General features: G+C 38.4%; 1 protein-coding gene across 2 annotated transcripts in view; it reads right to left on the bottom strand.

Moving 5' to 3' along the window:
- Positions 1–2,459: 2,459 nt before the first annotated feature.
- LOC145260429 (uncharacterized) overlaps positions 2,460–18,536 on the bottom strand; it is a 260,625-nt gene continuing 244,548 nt past the window's right edge. For both annotated transcript variants that reach the window (XM_080118432.1, XM_080118430.1), the window contains exon 2: positions 2,460–3,884. In XM_080118432.1, coding sequence (XP_079974558.1) covers positions 2,679–3,845 — 1,167 coding nt within the window. In that variant the 5' untranslated portion in view covers positions 3,846–3,884 and the 3' untranslated portion in view covers positions 2,460–2,678. The remainder of the gene's footprint in view (positions 3,885–18,536) is intronic.

The following is an 18,536-nucleotide window of genomic DNA, read 5'->3' as shown; positions in this document are numbered from 1 at the left end:
CTTTTATTGTTTTTTTTTTAGGTTAAATAAATGAAATTTTATGAGCAAGCAAGAGTCTGTTGGATCTGCCATGCTATTTTTATTAAAGAAAGAAAACTAAATTCAAACTACCCGAATAAATTGTAATGGATACAATTTACTTTTAAAATTGGTACAAATCATTGAAAAATGATTTATTTATTTATATATATATATATATATATATATATATATATATATATATATATATATATATATATATATATATGTGTGTGTGCGTATATATATACAAAATACTTCATCACTTTATAATTTTTGGAATATGACATTTTCGTTCAGTAACTGGTACATACATCAAAGATTAATCTGCATATTTAAAAAAAATTATTTTAATTAGATTGAATTCTGGACAACAATCGAAAAATGAGAGAACTGGAATAAAGAAAGAATAGTAGAAATTAAAACAAATAAAAAACGAGTTTTTTTTTGTTGTTTGTTCTTTTCTAAGAGACCGACAAATTAAAACCTCACTTTTCTTCCTCAGGGCATTAGAGAGTGGCACCAAGTAAAGATAGTAGACGTAAATGAGAGAAAGTGGGAGGCAAAATGAGGTGAACCCTTCACTCCACCCCCAATAGAAGGGATTTATCAGGGAGAGGGAACCAAACGGGGAGGTGTTTGGCTACCATTCCACGAGAAAAGAAAAAAAATTGGTTGTTTGATGGAATAAAAATGAAACTTTTTTTTTTTTGGTAAGATTTTATTTATTTCGAGAAAGAAGATAAAATTTATGAAAAATAGAGAATGGAAAATTTTAAAGAGATTTTTTTTTCTTTTTTAATTTGAAATTTTTTTTATTTTTAACAAGGAAAATGCATTATTTTTTTGTATTTAGAGGAGTAAGAGAATCTGAAAAGAGCTAACAAATTCCTCCAGTTTATCCACATCATATATATATATATATATATATAATGTTCTAACAATGAAATTATTAAAGCACCATTTCAAGGGTCAAAATATATAAATAAATGTCTTAAAGTATAGAACATGAAACAAACATAACAATGAAGCAAGTGGAATAAAGTGGGGTGGACAGAAAATAGGAGAACGTGTGAGAAAGAGGTAAAGAGAGGTAGAAAGAGGTAAAGAGATGTAGAGAGGGAGAAAGAGGTAAAGAGATGTAGAGAGGGAGAAAGAGGTAAAGAGATGTAGAGAGGGAGAAAGAGGTAAAGAGATGTAGAGAGGGAGAAAGAGGTAAAGAGATGTAGAGAGGGAGAAAGAGGTAAAGAGATGTAGAGAGGGAGAAAGAGGTAAAGAGATGTAGAGAGGGAGAAAGAGGTAAAGAGATGTAGAGAGGGAGAAAGAGGTAAAGAGATGTAGAGAGGGAGAAAGAGGTAAAGAGATGTAGAGAGGGAGAAAGAGGTAAAGAGATGTAGAGAGGGAGAAAGAGGTAAAGAGATGTAGAGAGGGAGAAAGAGGTAAAGAGATGTAGAGAGGGAGAAAGAGGTAAAGAGATGTAGAGAGGGAGAAAGAGGTAAAGAGATGTAGAGAGGGAGAAAGAGGTAAAGAGATGTAGAGAGGGAGAAAGAGGTAGAGAGATGTAGAGAGGGAGAAAGAGGTAGAGAGATGTAGAGAGGGAGAAAGAGGTAAAGAGATGTAGAGAGGGAGAAAGAGGTAAAGAGATGTAGAGAGGGAGAAAGAGGTAAAGAGATGTAGAGAGGGAGAAAGAGGTAAAGAGATGTAGAGAGGGAGAAAGAGGTAAAGAGATGTAGAGAGGGAAAGAGGTAGAGAAGGAGAAAGAGGTAAAGAGGTAGAGAAGGAGAAAGAGGTAAAGAGGTAGAGAAGGAGAAAGAGGTAAAGAGGTAGAGAAGGAGAAAGAGGTAAAGAGGTAGAGAAGGAGAAAGAGGTAAAGAGGTAGAGAAGGAGAAAGAGGTAAAGAGGTAGAGAAGGAGAAAGAGGTAGAGAAGGAGAAAGAGGTAAAGATGGAGAAAGAGGTAAAGATGGAGAAAGAGGTAAAGATGGAGAAAGAGGTAAAGATGGAGAAAGAGGTAAAGATGGAGAAAGAGGTAAAGATGGAGAAAGAGGTAAAGATGGAGAAAGAGGTAAAGAGAGGTAGAGGGGGAGAAAGGGGTAAACAGGTAGAGAGGGAGGGAAAAGAAAAAGAGGGCGAAAAAGAAAGCAAGAGAGAATGGATAGAAAGGTGAAAGAAAAATGGAGAGATAAATAGGGAGAGAGAAGGGTTAGCATAAAATGGGGAAAAAAGAAAGGAGGAAACAGGAAAGGCTCAAAAGAGATAATGGGAGAGGGGGAGAGGGGTGAGGAGAAAGTAGAAAAAGTAACAAGTTAGAAAAAAATGATAAAATTGATCTGAATCATTTACTTTAGAAACTCAATTATGTTAGCTTTTTTTTTTTTTTTACCATTTTCCTTATAAAAGAACTTGTTAAAAGTTTTAATAAAAAAAAAATAAAATAAAAAAATAAACATTAAAATTCTTTATTTTGATTTTTTTTTCAAAAGTATTGATTTTGTCATGCATAAGATTGTAGGCATGAAAAAAAAGTTAAAAAAAAAATTTTTTTAAAAATCAAAAAATTTTTTCCCTTAAATTAATACATAAAAATAATAAATTAGAAAAACAAAAACAAAAAAAAAAAATACCAACAATGATTTCAACCTATATCATAAGTAAAAACTATTCACCCGGGATTTAGAATACACTGAGGATGAAATATTTTGCGTTCAGATATAATTGTCCGGCTGCATAGATCATATGATGTCCGAAGGGGTGCACACCATGTCTCCCCATTGCGATAACGCCTGGGCAACTTGAGACGTTTTAGCAGAATGTCATTGTAATTGCTAAATTTTCTTTTGTGACCCTCCCAATTACCTGCACTTGTCGTCTGGTGCACAGCCAATATGGTTTCAGACGCGTCGACAACAGTGAAATTGGCACGCCGAGCATACGCAACTAACCAGTTATCATAAGCCGGACGACCTATCACCAACGGCGGAATATCTTTCCACGGAAAATTGCGGCTTGTGATGAAATAGTCTTCGGCATTCACTAGAAAAAGCTGACCCTTTGACCGGGCTGCATTGCGGAGATTTTTGTATGAGGAGGCATCATTCTTGGACAGATACTTGACGTTAGTCCGGCGCCCAATTATAAGCATCGGTCGCGTCATGTTCTCCAGGGGCATTTCCTCTAGCATAAGCGTCAGCGTGTCAATGAGACCATCTTCGAATAAAATATCACCGTTTGCGAATGCATAAAAACTAGTGTTGTAATTCTCCATCGCTTGGAGGAACATAGTCTTCAGGACCGGAGCACTACCAGCAGCATAGTGACTAATTGGGAATACATCCCAACCAGCATCTTTGCATAGCTTCGTATAATGGGTATCGTTCGTGAAGATGATTGGGTTAACATATTTTTTCAACATGATCCAATTAGTGACAGTGTTATTATGCACCATGTGTTTGGTTTCATTGCTATCCCATGAGGTGAAAAGAGTCAGAATTGGTTTCCCGGCTTCGGGCCGCTGTCTGGTCCTTGCTTGGGTTTTGCAGAAGGAAACCAAATCAAGCAGGGCCCAGATCAGTTGCTGGACGTCCTGAGAATTTTCGCCAACGCCTGGACAGTGGCTCTGTAGGATCTCTTTGAACGACTTTGTACCCCGGCTATCAATGAATTTCATTGACACTTTCAGGTAGGTCTTGAAGTCGCAGGTGTTCTCATAGGGAGTTGATTTCCGCAGGAACTTCTGGGAGTAGAAGATAATGTTGCATGTAAGGGTCAGCATAAGGACCATGAGGACCACGTTACCACAACGCCTCCCCAACCAAAAGTTGTGCCACATCGCCTACAACAAAGTGGAAGGCATCCAAGTGTTAATTCTCTGAAAAAGAAAAAAAAAAAAAAACACAGAATTATTACAAGCAAAGTAAATTAAGTCTAAAAAACAAAATTTCTTAAATATCGCAAACTAAAATTAAAAAAAAAAAAATTTCCATTATTAACTGAACCAACTAGAGATGGAGTGAAGTTTGTTGTTTCATGACGTTTCAGCCAACTATTCCTCTGACCTTCGTCAGGTGGTTAACAGCGACGGGAGAGGAATGCTGAGTCTCCTAACTGTATCCTCAGTAATTATGAAGATAACGGTTTCAATCCTACCCAAAGGATTAGTTGGACAAAAACGTGGGCGGACAACAACTATGGAAGGCAGTAATTACTAAGGATACAGTTAAGAGACTCGGCATTCCTATTTCGTCGCAGTTGACCACCTGACGAAGGCCAGAGGAATAGATGGCTGAAATGTTGTGAAACAACTAGAAGATGAGGATAACCGTTCACAAATAAATCTACAAATTACTCATCTCAGAAAAGATTCCAATAATAAAATAAACCAAAGTGGCATTTAACATTCATAAATAAATATGCATCTATAGTTGCCAAGATCGCTGGAAATCCTCTATCCGTATAAGAGCCAGGTATGTCCTACTGTTGCCACATATGGGCAGGAGCTGCTCAGTGCACCCCATCCTATCGAGTTCAAAACTAGCTTCAAAACTTAGGTGATGCACTTTTTTCTTCCCTGCACCCACTTTCCCACGGAAGCCTATCTCTGCTCTATCATTATTTTCATCATAAGCGCTCGTCTGAGCTCCAATTTATGGTCCCTTTTTTGCCAAACTTTCACAAAAAGTTCAACTAGCTACAACTACTATCAACAATTTCACCCACTATCTGTACCTCTAAACGCAGCTTCTTTCCTAAAAACACCCACCTGTGGAATGGTTCCATTAGCCTGCTTCCCAACTACAGTATGGTCATCTTCAAGTGTGATGTAAACAAGTTCTTGTTGAGCCGTCCCTTTAAATAATCAAATTGTACCCAACTTACACTATTAACGATTATTACACTATCACATTACGTTCATTAACCCTTATCCTTGGGTAACATTTGGGTAAGGGATACATGGGTATCCCTAAGAAAAATATATATACACACACACACCTATTAAAAAATTTTTTTCACGATCAGAACAGCAGTTATCTGAACTCTTCTAGAAAAACAGAAACCACATGATAGAACACCAGCTACCATCTCAAAAAGCTCAATAGTGTTTTCAAGGAAACCGACACAGATCATAACTACTAAATCAAGTTAAAACCTAACAGTAACTTACTAACACTTAACCATTAGTGTACCATAATTAAAAAAAAACTAAATGTTATAGATATTGTATTTCTCAGTCTGCCTGCCCGTTCTACCTTTCTTGGAAACTACTGGGCAATCTGACTACAATTTTTACGTGGACATCTATAATATAAATCTCACCTGAGATAGAAAGAGAGAGACAGATAGGGAGGGAAGGAGAGAAAGAGAGAGAGGGAGAGAGGGACAGACAGAGAGGGAGAAAGGGACAGACAGAGAGAGAGAAAGGGACAGAGAGAGGGAGAAAGGGACAGAGAGAGGGAGAAAGGGACAGAGAGAGGGAGAAAGGGACAGAGAGAGGGAGAAAGGGACAGAGAGAGGGAGAAAGGGACAGAGAGAGGGAGAAAGGGACAGAGAGAGGGAGAAAGGGACAGAGAGAGGGAGAAAGGGACAGAGAGAGGGAGAAAGGGACAGAGAGAAAGGGACAGAGAGAGAGAGACAGAGAGAGAGAGAGAGAAAGGGACAGAGAGAGAGAGAGAGAAAGGGACAGAGAGAGAGAGAGAGAAAGGGACAGAGAGAGAGAGAGAGAAAGGGACAGAGAGAGAGAGAGAGAAAGGGACAGAGAGAGAGAGAGAAAGGGACAGAGAGAGAGAGAGAAAGGGACAGAGAGAGAGAGAGAAAGGGACAGAGAGAGAGAGAGAGAAAGGGACAGAGAGAGAGAGAGAGAAAGGGACAGAGAGAGAGAGAGAGAAAGGGACAGAGAGAGAGAGAGAGAGAGAAAGGGACAGAGAGAGAGAGAGAGAGAGAAAGGGACAGAGAGAGAGAGAGAGAGAGAAAGGGACTGAGAGAGAGAGAGAGAGAAAGGGACAGAGAGAGAGAGAAAGGGACAGAGAGAGAGAGAAAGGGACAGAGAGAGAGAGAAAGGGACAGAGAGAGAGAGAAAGGGACAGAGAGAGAGAGAGAGAGAAAGGGACAGAGAGAGAGAGAGAGAGAAAGGGACAGAGAGAGAGAGAGAGAGAAAGGGACAGAGAGAGAGAGAGAGAGAAAGGGACAGAGAGAGAGAGAGAGAGAGAGAGAGAGAGAAAGGGACAGACAGAGAGAGAGAGAGAGAAAGGGACAGACAGAGAGAGAGAGAGAAATGGACAGAGAGAGAGAGAGAGAAATGGACAGAGAGAGAGAGAGAAATGGACAGAGAGAGAGAGAGAGAGAGAAAGGGACAGAGAGAGAGAGAGAGAGAGAAAGGGACAGAGAGAGAGAGAGAGAGAAAGGGACAGAGAGAGAGAGAGAGAGAAAGGGACAGAGAGAGAGAGAGAGAGAAAGGGACAGAGAGAGAGAGAGAGAAAGGGACAGAGAGAGAGAGAGAGAAAGGGACAGAGAGAGAGAGAGAGAGAGAAAGGGACAGAGAGAGAGAGAGAGAGAAAGGGACAGAGAGAGAGAGAGAGAGAAAGGGACAGAGAGAGAGAGAGAGAAAGGGACAGAGAGAGAGAGAGAAAAAGGGACAGAGAGAGAGAGAGAAAAAGGGACAGAGAGAGAGAGAGAGAGAAAAAGGGACAGAGAGAGAGAGAGAGAAAAAGGGACAGAGAGAGAGAGAGAGAAAAAGGGACAGAGAGAGAGAGAGAGAAAAAGGGACAGAGAGAGAGAGAGAAAAAGGGACAGAGAGAGAGAGAGAAAAAGGGACAGAGAGAGAGAGAGAAAGGGACAGAGAGAGAGAGAAAGGGACAGAGAGAGAGAGAAAGGGACAGAGAGAGAGAGAAAGGGACAGAGAGAGAGAGAAAGGGACAGAGAGAGAGAGAAAGGGACAGAGAGAGAGAGAAAGGGACAGAGAGAGAGAGAGAAAGGGACAGAGAGAGAAAGGGACAGAGAGAGAAAGGGACAGAGAGAGAAAGGGACAGAGAGAGAGAGAGAGAAAGGGACAGAGAGAGAGAGAGAGAAAGGGACAGAGAGAGAGAGAGAGAGAAAGGGACAGAGAGAGAGAGAGAGAAAGGGACAGAGAGAGAGAGAGAGAGAGAAAGGGACAGAGAGAGAGAGAGAGAGAGAAAGGGACAGAGAGAGAGAGAGAGAGAAAGGGACAGAGAGAGAGTGAGAGAGAAAGGGACAGAGAGAGAGAGTGAGAGAGAAAGGGACAGAGAGAGAGAGTGAGAGAGAAAGGGACAGAGAGAGAGAGAGTGAGAGAGAAAGGGACAGAGAGAGAGAGAGTGAGAGAGAAAGGGACAGAGAGAGAGAGAGTGAGAGAGAAAGGGACAGAGAGAGAGAGTGAGAGAGAAAGGGACAGAGAGAGAGAGTGAGAGAGAAAGGGACAGAGAGAGAGAGTGAGAGAGAAAGGGACAGAGAGAGAGAGTGAGAGAGAAAGGGACAGAGAGAGAGAGTGAGAGAGAAAGGGACAGAGAGAGAGAGTGAGAGAGAAAGGGACAGAGAGAGAGAGTGAGAGAGAAAGGGACAGAGAGAGAGAGTGAGAGAGAAAGGGACAGAGAGAGAGAGTGAGAGAGAAAGGGACAGAGAGAGAGAGTGAGAGAGAAAGGGACAGAGAGAGAGAGTGAGAGAGAAAGGGACAGAGAGAGAGAGTGAGAGAGAAAGGGACAGAGAGAGAGAGTGAGAGAGAAAGGGACAGAGAGAGAGAGTGAGAGAGAAAGGGACAGAGAGAGAGAGTGAGAGAGAAAGGGACAGAGAGAGAGAGTGAGAGAGAAAGGGACAGAGAGAGAGAGTGAGAGAGAAAGGGACAGAGAGAGAGTGAGAGAGAAAGGGACAGAGAGAGAGTGAGAGAGAAAGGGACAGAGAGAGAGTGAGAGAGGGACAGAGAGAGAGAGAGAAAGGGACAGAGAGAGAGAAAGGGACAGAGAGAGAGAAAGGGACAGAGAGAGAGAAAGGGACAGAGAGAGAGAAAGGGACAGAGAGAGAGAAAGGGACAGAGAGAGAGAAAGGGACAGAGAGAGAGAGAAAGGGACAGAGAGAGAGAGAAAGGGACAAAGGGACAGAGAGAGAGAGAGAAAGGGACAGAGAGAGAAAGGGACAGAGAGAGAAAGGGACAGAGAGAGAAAGGGACAGAGAGAGAAAGGGACAGAGAGGGACAGAGAGAGAAAGGGACAGAGAGAGAAAGGGACAGAGAGAGAAAGGGACAGAGAGAGAAAGGGACAGAGAGGGACAGAGAGAGAGGGGGGGACAGAGAGAGAGAGGGACAGAGAGAGAGGGACAGAGAGAGAGGGGGGGGACAGAGAGAGAGAGGGGGACAGAGAGAGAGAGAGAGGGGGACAGAGAGAGAGAGAGAGGGGGACAGAGAGAGAGAGAGAGGGGGACAGAGAGAGAGAGAGAGGGGGACAGAGAGAGAGAGAGAGGGGGACAGAGAGAGGGAGAGAGGGGGACAGAGAGAGAGAGGGGGACAGAGAGAGAGAGAGAGGGGGACAGAGAGAGAGAGAGAGGGGGACAGAGAGAGAGAGAGAGGGGGACAGAGAGAGAGAGAGAGAGAGGGGGACAGAGAGAGAGAGAGGGGGACAGAGAGAGAGAGAGAGAGAGGGGGACAGAGAGAGAGAGAGAGGGGGACAGAGAGAGAGAGGGGGACAGAGAGAGAGAGGGGGACAGAGAGAGAGAGGGGGACAGAGAGAGAGAGGGGGACAGAGAGAGAGAGGGGGACAGAGAGAGAGAGAGAGAGGGGGACAGAGAGAGAGAGAGAGAGGGGGACAGAGAGAGAGAGAGAGGGGGACAGAGAGAGAGAGAGAGAGGGGGACAGAGAGAGAGAGAGAGAGGGGGGCAGAGAGAGAGAGAGGGGGACAGAGAGAGAGAGGGGGACAGAGAGAGAGAGGGGGACAGAGAGAGAGAGGGCAGATAGATAGAGAGAGGGGGCAGATAGATAGAGAGAGGGGGCAGATAGATAGAGAGAGGGGGCAGATAGAGAGAGGGGGCAGATAGATAGAGAGAGGGGGCAGATAGATAGAGAGAGGGGGCAGATAGATAGAGAGAGGGGGCAGATAGATAGAGAGAGGGGGCAGATAGATAGAGAGAGGGGGCAGATAGATAGAGAGAGGGGGCAGATAGATAGAGAGAGGGGACAGATAGAGAGAGAGAGGGACAGATAGAGAGAGAGGGGGACAGATAGAGAGAGAGGGGGACAGATAGAGAGAGAGGGGGACAGATAGAGAGAGAGGGGGACAGATAGAGAGAGAGGGGGACAGACAGCAAGCGAGCAAGAAAGAGGCTAATTTTGGATTTTTTCTCTTTTTTATCTAACTTTTTTTTTGTTGTTTTTTTTTTTAACTCACGTTTCTTTTTATGTATACAATATAAAACAAGCTGAATGGTTGATCAAACGGGATACGGTTTTATTTTAACGTAATATATTAAAAAAAGGTTTATCTTGACACTTTGTTGCCGTTTCACGTTAGATCCGTCGGTCAGAAGCGTATTAACATCCTTTACAAATTTGAATTTAAAGACACTTCCTAGTCCTGCTTTCGTTTCGACGGAGGTCAAACAGTTTTCGATAGGCGTTACCAAGCAACTTTTTTATAAACTTGTGACTAAAAACAGCAACAAAATAATAATAATAATAATAAAAAAAAAAAAAACTTTTCTTATTTATGTGTGTCCATAAGTTGACAATAAGACATTCATCTCTTAATTCTAACATTATGAGCAATCCTTAGGAGCATTACCAACAATACTAAAAAGAATAAAATTATGTCAGTCGGATTTTCCACTCTAGATACACTAATTGGCATGCATCCTAGGATTGTGTTCTGAATAATATATACCCTTCCTTATAGTGAAAGACTGTCCGTGCATGGTAACGAGTCACACCCTTCACAATGTTAGCCCGTTAATCTGCAACTGGTACAATCAGAGCTGGCTGTTTGAAGAAACATTGATGCTATAGTTTCCTCACGTCACGTGATGTTTGACCTTATTAAATGCTCACACCTGTCAATATCACTTTATAAACGTTAAATTAAGACAATTTTCTCTTCCTCTCCCCTCGTGGCTGAGCTGGTTAGCTGTCAGGGTTCCCCCCCCCCTTTCTTTTCCACCTTCGCGTCAAGGCTTCGGGTTCGAGAAAAAATTGAAATAGCTTGAAATATTTCAATATTGGTATGCATAGAAAGAGCTTGATGAGCTAAGAAATAATCTTTTAAAATTTTTTAAATCTGATTAAAATTAAGGAAGTTATGGCTATTTTTGTGCCTCACACGTTTGGATATTTTCCCCTCTTTAAGACCATATGCGTTTCGTCACATTTTTTACACTACTTTTTCAGTAAAAATGTCATATCTTTGTTAAAACACAAGACTAAAAAATGAAATTTACTGTATAAGTGTATTTTTGTACAAGGAATCAGAATATGTAACTGAAAATCTCCCAAAGTTTATGGTTTCCAAATAATCTGCAGTAAATGTGCATAAATATGCAGCAATTCCTTAAAAATGCCATGTATCCATAAACAGAAAAGAAGTTGGAGAACTCAAAGTTGAATTGTAATGTGCTTTATGTACAAAAAACTTAAATCTAAACATAAGACCATTTAAAAATGAATATATTGCAATATTTCTTTGGTATTATTGTAGATTAACACCTTCTGTTTAACCCCACTCAACTCCTTCTGACCACCCCTCCAAAATGTGATTCTACCTTTTTAGGAAATTATGTATAACATGCCATGAAAAACTTTAATGAAAGATAAACAAATTATTTTAGAATTGAATGTAAAATAATTTCCTATTACAGATCATTCTAGCATTTTAGGGCAGTTAACTGTTTTTTTTTTCTATGGGAAAATATGCATGCTTTCTTTTTTTTTTTTTTAAGATGATTATGTGTAGTTTTAAGAGGGTTTCTATGCAATGAGAATATGTGGAGGGTTGCCATTCGGACTTTGAATTAATTCTAGGGCTAAGGAAAATTATGTGTGAACATACTGAAAACTTGACAGAGACAAAGCTAACAAAAACAATATTAGAGGGTAGAGGGGGGAGCGGTTAGTTTCACAAAAATTTAATGTAAAATAATTCACCATTTCCTGGCCATTCTAGCATTTTAGGACAGTTAACCAATTTATTTTTATGTGTATTTTCTTTAAGGAAGGATCTATTTTTTGTTTGTTTGTTTGTTTTAGATGCTTGTATGTGGCTTACAGAGGTATTTTGTTGGAGGGGAGGGGGGCTTGCCACTCGAACTTAGTGTTATTGTTAGGGTTAAAGAGTGTTTTAGTAGGAGACTTGCCACACATAATTTGGATTAGAGGTGAAGTTAAGAGAGCTTTTTTCAAAGAGAGCGTTCATCACTCATATTTACTGTTAGCGGTTCATAATTATCGGCTTTATATTATATATTTAGTTTTAATTTAATAAGAAACTGCGTTGCGAAATTTCAAAGAAAATTCCATAAATTTGTTGATTTCTATTTTCGAGGTTGAAGGTGTTAATTCCATAGGCCGTTTATACTACGCTGGAGCAGGTTGTAAAAATATCTTTCGCTTAATAAGTAGAAAAAAAAATTAACGAAATAAAAAGCTTCCTAATTGTAGTTTGATGTGTTTTTTAACTGCTTTTAAAATTTCAAGAATATTGATATAGATTTTGAGGGTTTGTATTACTATACACAGATTCGAAAAAGTTGTCAAAAAAAAAAAACAAAAAACAAATATATAACAAATGTTATCAAAAGCAAGTTACTTTTCTACCTAACTGGATAATTTTTTAGTGTTTTTATTTAATGTAACATGTTTATTCAGCTTGAAAACGGTGTTTACCGATGTTTTGGAAAATTTTAAATGGCGCCCGCCGCCCGACTCTCTGGAAACGGTAAGTTTGGGGAAAAGAGTTAAAAATAAAAACGTAGACAAAATACTGCTAGAAACTCGCTCAATATATGTTACCGTGACATAGGCTGACATATATTCGGTGAGTTTTTAACAGTATTTTGTATAGTTTTTTTTTTTTAATTTTTAACTCCTTTTCTCAAACTTACCGTGTCAAAGAGAGTCGGACCGGGCGCCATTTTTAATTTTCCAATACATCGGTAAACACTGTACGTTTTTCGAGCTGAATAAACATGTTACATTAAATAAAAACACTAGAAAATTATCCAGTTAGGTAGAAAAGTAACTTATCTTGCCTTTGATAACATTTATTTGTTATATATTTGTTTTTTGACAACTTTTTCGAATCTATGTATAAACGAGATTTTGATACTTATTTTGATTTTGAAAAAAAAACATTTGTGGCTGTTCGCAGTAAAACATTGTTTTAATTCGCTGTTCAAAACTAATTTAAAGAATAAAAGTGCATGCAAGCTATATATCTACAAAAGTTTATTTTGTTTTTCTTAATTATTTTCATTATGTTTCATTTTGTTTTTCTTAATTCGTTCTTGAATAAAAATTAAAGAACGCGTGTTTGTTTATACACTGTGCTATGGCTGATTCTACAGGTCGTAGCTGCTGCTGCTTCTATTAATATTAACTTCATTTTACCAAATTCGAGAAATAGAAACAATTTTTTTTTTCAGGTAGGTCCTTTTAAATTATCAATTACCGCGGTCCTACTCAACATAAAATAATACTTTTAATTGATAAAGATAGTAAAAAAATTGATTTACTTACTACTGGGTGTCCGAAGAATTTTTTTTTCAAAATGTTCGATACTCGGCATATTAAAGTCTTATTTTTAACACGACAAAAAAAAGAAATGGTCAAAAATATTTCGGACACTTGACAGTATTAAGATTAACACCTCTTCTTATTGATTCCCAAATTTCATGACGAAATTCTTCATACAATCACGGTACGGACCTTTAGAAAACAGGGGGGGGGGGGGGTCATTACAAAACCTTACCGAAAACGCCATTTTATGACGTTCACATTTTTATCACTTTATTTGCTCAAAACTCTTAAAATATATAATGTACATTCATATTTATTAATTCATTTGAAAGTATATTCATTTCCGAACAAAACAGTAGAAATTTGAAGACTTGAAGTGCTTTGGTTTAAAAAATATGGCTATTTTAGTAGAACTACGTTGAAATCTGTGATTATCCAAAGCGTTTTTTCGTCCGTGTGTATTCTACCAAAACTTTTTCTTTTACACCTCCAAACACCCGGCCAACTTTCTTCTTTTTTTTTTTTTTTTAAAATAGGGCTGTTTTGATCTACCCCCCCTCCAACACACACACCTGCAAACACCCGGGTACCACCCCGGTAGTCATATATATATATATATATATATATATATATATATATACACCATCACTTGTTAAACACTCCCAAGTTACTTCCTAGCACTTAAGGTCAACTATAGTATCACATTTTGTTGAACTCCCGGAATCTTTCTATCAAACAAACAAAACTCAAGATAAGATAATCCAAATTATCAATCCTCATCTTTAAAAAAAATAAAAATTAAGAAATAATCCTCCTACTTCTACCTTAGTGACATAAGTATATTGATAGACAGCTGAAAAAGTGGGCAGCAATCATCAGAGTTCTCATGTCCACAGGTGAGTTGGCTTTTAACAGTGGAATCATGATTAGTTAAATATCTTGTGTGATCTTACTCAGGACCGCCTGATATGGTGCAGGGTAGAGAAAGAAGCCAGCTCAGCCCAACAATCAAAATTTATCATATCTCTTGGAAGAATACGTTTTATTTGGTTGCTTTTGTTTTATGGCGTATCAACCCTTTTCAGGTTATTCATTGCCGAATCCAGTAATTTCGGGGGAAAAACATTTTTCTAGTGACTTTGGCAATAGATTTGATGTACATGTGCCATTTCAGATCAGGAGTAAAGGCCAGACCCAGAAGTTTGTCAAAACATGGAGCCTCCCCAAGACAAGAGCCATTCATTTTAATTGATGCCAGATTGGGATCAGGGAGTTGATGGAAAGATAGAAGCTTGGTTTTTAACCAGCCACCTCTTTCTCCATTGCACCATGTGATCGAGAATCAGAGAGAATTTGGTCATTTACGGCCATCGAAGTGTTGCTATAGATGGTAGTGTTGTCAGCATAAATGTCTACGAACGATCTTAGGATGTAATTTGGGAGATCATTGATGTAGGAAGAGAGTTGGGCCCAGGATGGACCCCTGAGGAACTCCAGCAATAATACTGTGAGCTGATTTCTGCCCATCAACCACTACTCTTATGAACCTATAAGAGAGAAGTGATTTAATAATTCAAAAGACATTTCTAGCTATACCACAGCTGGAGATTTTGTGGAGTAAACCTTTATGTCATACCCTCTCAAAGGCCTTTGATATGTCGAGAGCAATTGCCCTAGAAAGGAAGCCTCCGTTAAAGGATTTACTAATCCTATGAGATAACTTAGCACATCTGCTGTAGATCTACCAGAACAGAAACCATATTGCTGAGGAGGTTATTCATGCTGAGATTGTTGACTACTTCTGTTTAATACAGATTCCAGGAACTTATGACTCAGACTGATTGGTCTGTATTGAGAGGGAAATGACCAATCACTTGAATTTTTAAATACAGGACATACTGATGAGGTTTTCCAGGGTGTTGGGAAGCAATTCTACTTAAGACAACGTTTAAATAGCTTTGTAAGTATGGGAGCTAGTTTTGGCTGAAGCTTTTCCAGTTCTATAATTGGAATGCCGTCAGGGCAAGTTGCTTTACTGAAATCGAGGTTTTTGATTAGCTTGGCAATATCACACACACATATTTGTATGTCGCATAACGTGTTTTCAGACACGAGGAAATATGGAGAGTTGGTGGCTCTGATCGCATAGGGTAGAATTAGCTGTAAACTTCTTGGCAAAGAGTTTGACTTTGTCCGATGTTGACGAGATTACCTCAGGTCCATTGATAATGGTTGGGATAGAGCACACGCTTCTGGTCAGGACCCTGTTTGTTATTTACCAAAACTGGTGGGAACGAGCATATAACTCAATCACATTATTACTCTTTTACAGCGATTGCTGGCAGTCCTGAAGCAGCTTTAGTCTCCGAACATGGAAATAGTGATTTCTGTGCGCAATGGCACCAGCACATTCTGGAGAGAACCATGGCTGGCTGTTAGGTTTTTGCTGGAATTTTTTTAAAGGGTATGAAGCGATCTATATCTACAATTAACCATTCCCTCGTGTCTTTTTAAACATGGAACGCAGAGGTAGATCTGATATGAGTGTACGAAAGCTATCCATGAGAGGAGACCTCCAGTTGGAAAACATTAGAAAAGCTTGGTTACAAGAGAACTAGCAGGTTATATATATATATTCTAAGTTTATTAAAACTTTCTACCCTCAACCAGACCACCTTATGAATGAGAAGGATGTTGGGGGGGAGGGCCCTCAGGTTGATATCTTGCGAGTACTTACAATAAAGAAATTAGAAGAATGCTGACACACCCGGTTTCAAACCTATGCTCTCTTCCACCACCACAAAACTCCTCTTCATAAACTCCGCCCTCATCTACAAGACTCCAGAATTTAATACTTGTATCAAAGGAAATAAATGCAAAGTAATTAAATTTGTACACAGGAAACAGTTTTCGTTGTTTATAAAGGAAAGATGGGTGGAGATGAGTTTTCGGTTCTCTTCACATTTAATCTTTGAAAGAATTCACTCCTCTCTAAAAAAAAAACAAAAAACAAAAAACTATTATATAAAAGTCAGAGTGTGTGTGTGTGTGTGTGTGTGTGTGTGTGTGTGTGTGTGTGTGTGTGAGTTCCTTCCTCATTGGTTCTGAAATGGCTGAGCTTATCTTTTGCAAATTTCACAAAAAGCTAATTTATATGTCTGGCAGTGTTCTTAGATATGTTTTGTACAGAAATTCATCTGATAAGTATCGAAAAAAAATCCAATCTTAAAAATAGCTTTTCTCTCGTATATTTAAAATAGAATTTTTACAGGGGGAATATTTTACATTACACTGGCTAAGAGAGATAATAAAATTTCAGCAAATCATTTCTTTTCAAAAAAAGAAAAAAAAAAAGAAAAAAAAAAAAAAAGAAAGATTTATTATAATCTAGAAATGTAGCTGCAAGACTGAATGATCCCTGTTCAAGTCCGTATGTACCTCAACATTTTATTTTAATTTTTTTTCTTATTAATGAGTTCAATTTACGACAAAAAGAACAGGTACTATTTAAAGTTGCTGCAAATCATTTCTCCGTTTGCATATTTTAAAACTAAACATTAATCAAAAGTGATTTTTTCCAAGGCATTCACCATCAAGCCCAAATATCAGCTGACGTGATATTGTAAACAGAATTTGATGAACGACATTATCACTAAAAAAATCTTTTTTTGCCAATTAATCCAAGCAAATCACTACTCATAATATATAATCAATAGAGGACTGATTCTATAGTACATACGTAATCTGCATAAATTAAAATATGTTTAAGCATATTGCACAACCGGGCAACGCTGAACTGCCAGCTAGTAAATGAATAAAATAATAGATAGGTCGGGTAGGTAATAAGTGTTATCTTGTTTGCCGGTTTATCTCTGCATGTTGGATAACGTCAAAGGATATTTTACTAAACAGACATGGGGAGGGGCGATTTTGTTTTAAGACTTATCAACCCTTTTTTTGAAACGCAGTAATTTTCAGAAAACGGTTTTATGCTTCTAAGTTATTCATACTTGGAAATATGTATTCATAGTGTTTGGCTTGGCTGTTTTGTATAAGATTTTTTTTTTTTTTTTTTTTGCTTTGCAGAACATGATCCAGTTTTGCTAAGAGAAAGTGGAGGGGGGGGGAACCAATAACATCGATGTTTGGTCCATTTTAGATAAGGAATTTGGTGCTTCAGACATCGACACTGTGGGGAGACGGTACTTCGGCATTTATTTTTTTTTTCAGAAAAGTAACAAAAGGATTACGTAATTCGAAGAGAAACTGACTCGAAGTGATGAAACCGCCTAGACTTGGAGCTAGGTTTTATATACATATTAGACTACCCATGACCCATTGCGTCAGTATATGTTATAGCTCGCTATGCAATAGTGAGTATATTTTTCAGCATACCCGAAAACCTATATAAGTAGTCATTAAAAAAAAAAAAAAAAAAAAATGTTAAGGTGGAAACCAAGTAAAAATTTACCAAAACTTATTTTTATATTTGCTTAAAAAGAAAAAAAAAAGGCTACATTATAATATAATTCTTTTCCCTGATTAGCTAAAACAACTAGAAATATCGTCGGCGAGTACAACTTCCGCTTCGAGTGTTTATGTGAACAAACCCCGACCGCTTATTTGCAAAAGTGATCTGCTGACAGATTTCGTCGTTAATAGTCGGATCTAAATCGAGATTCTTCGAATATACAAATAACAATTATAAAATACCATTTAAGTAAATTTTATTGTAAACCCAGTTATGTAAGTTTTATTTTGATGGAGGTAGGAGAAATGTACTTATTACCGATTTAAAGACTATGAGTGTCAAATTAAGTAGCAGTGTGAGCCTTGTCCAGTGCTGAACGTTATGATGTCTGGTATTGCTAATAAAATAGTGTTAGTCATCAGTACCTTAAAATTTGACGTCACTTCCGCCGAATGGCTTTGTAAACAAAGTGCAACTCTTAACGAAGCTGGTATGGCGTAAATCACTTATAAGTCAACGGCTATAACTTTCGCCCATTTTTAACCGTCTTGTTTGCATAATCTTCAAAGGAAACATTTGCAAGTAATTTTAACGTCTTTAAACTGCCAATTACGAAATCTAATGCAATAAAAAAAATAAAAATAAAAAAATAAACCAAATACGTAAGAAAAGTAATGGCTATTACGTTTGGTTACAGTTACATAAGTTCATTTGAGAAGTTTTATTACCGCATAAGCACAAAGGCCCCGCACATAAAATCAACAGTAGGTCCTTTGATGTGACAAGGATGCATTCAAAATGAATGCTTCTGTTTAGCACACGATTGAACCATGATACTTAACCTTTTTATTTTAAATTTAAATTCAAACCATTATATAAAAATAGTTTTATAAAATCAACAGTAGGTTCTCTACAGTGCAATGTAGACTACAACATATTGTGGACTAAGTCAATGCAAGGAGGCATGTGAAGTTTCCCCAACTATAGATTGATTGATTGATTGAAAAATGGGTGATTTCACCAATTTCGATGATAATAAAATATGGGAGTGTGAAACATTCGTTAATCCTCATTTACTCCTGGGCAACATCGGGTCACCTAGTTAAATATTAAAAAAAAACAACAACAACAACAAAAATTGATTTCAGTGTTTGACTTTATCATCACTGGCAGTCTTAGGTAACCATGCCGAATGGTGCCGATGCAAAGTTAGGTTAGCTTTCGGATAAGTATCGAAAAAAAAAAAAAAAGAAAAAAAAGAAAAGAAAAAAAATAGCTAAATGAAATTATTTTTAAGAAAAAGAATAAAAGAGTTATTTACCTTAGCTATTAAT

The sequence above is a fragment of the Euprymna scolopes genome, chromosome 36 (genome assembly GCF_053919585.1).
Source record: "Euprymna scolopes isolate OS-2025 chromosome 36, ASM5391958v1, whole genome shotgun sequence".
NCBI lineage: Eukaryota > Metazoa > Mollusca > Cephalopoda > Sepiida > Sepiolidae > Euprymna > Euprymna scolopes.
The sequence above is the reverse complement of the archived record's forward strand: the minus strand, read 5'-3'. Positions and strand labels throughout refer to the sequence as shown.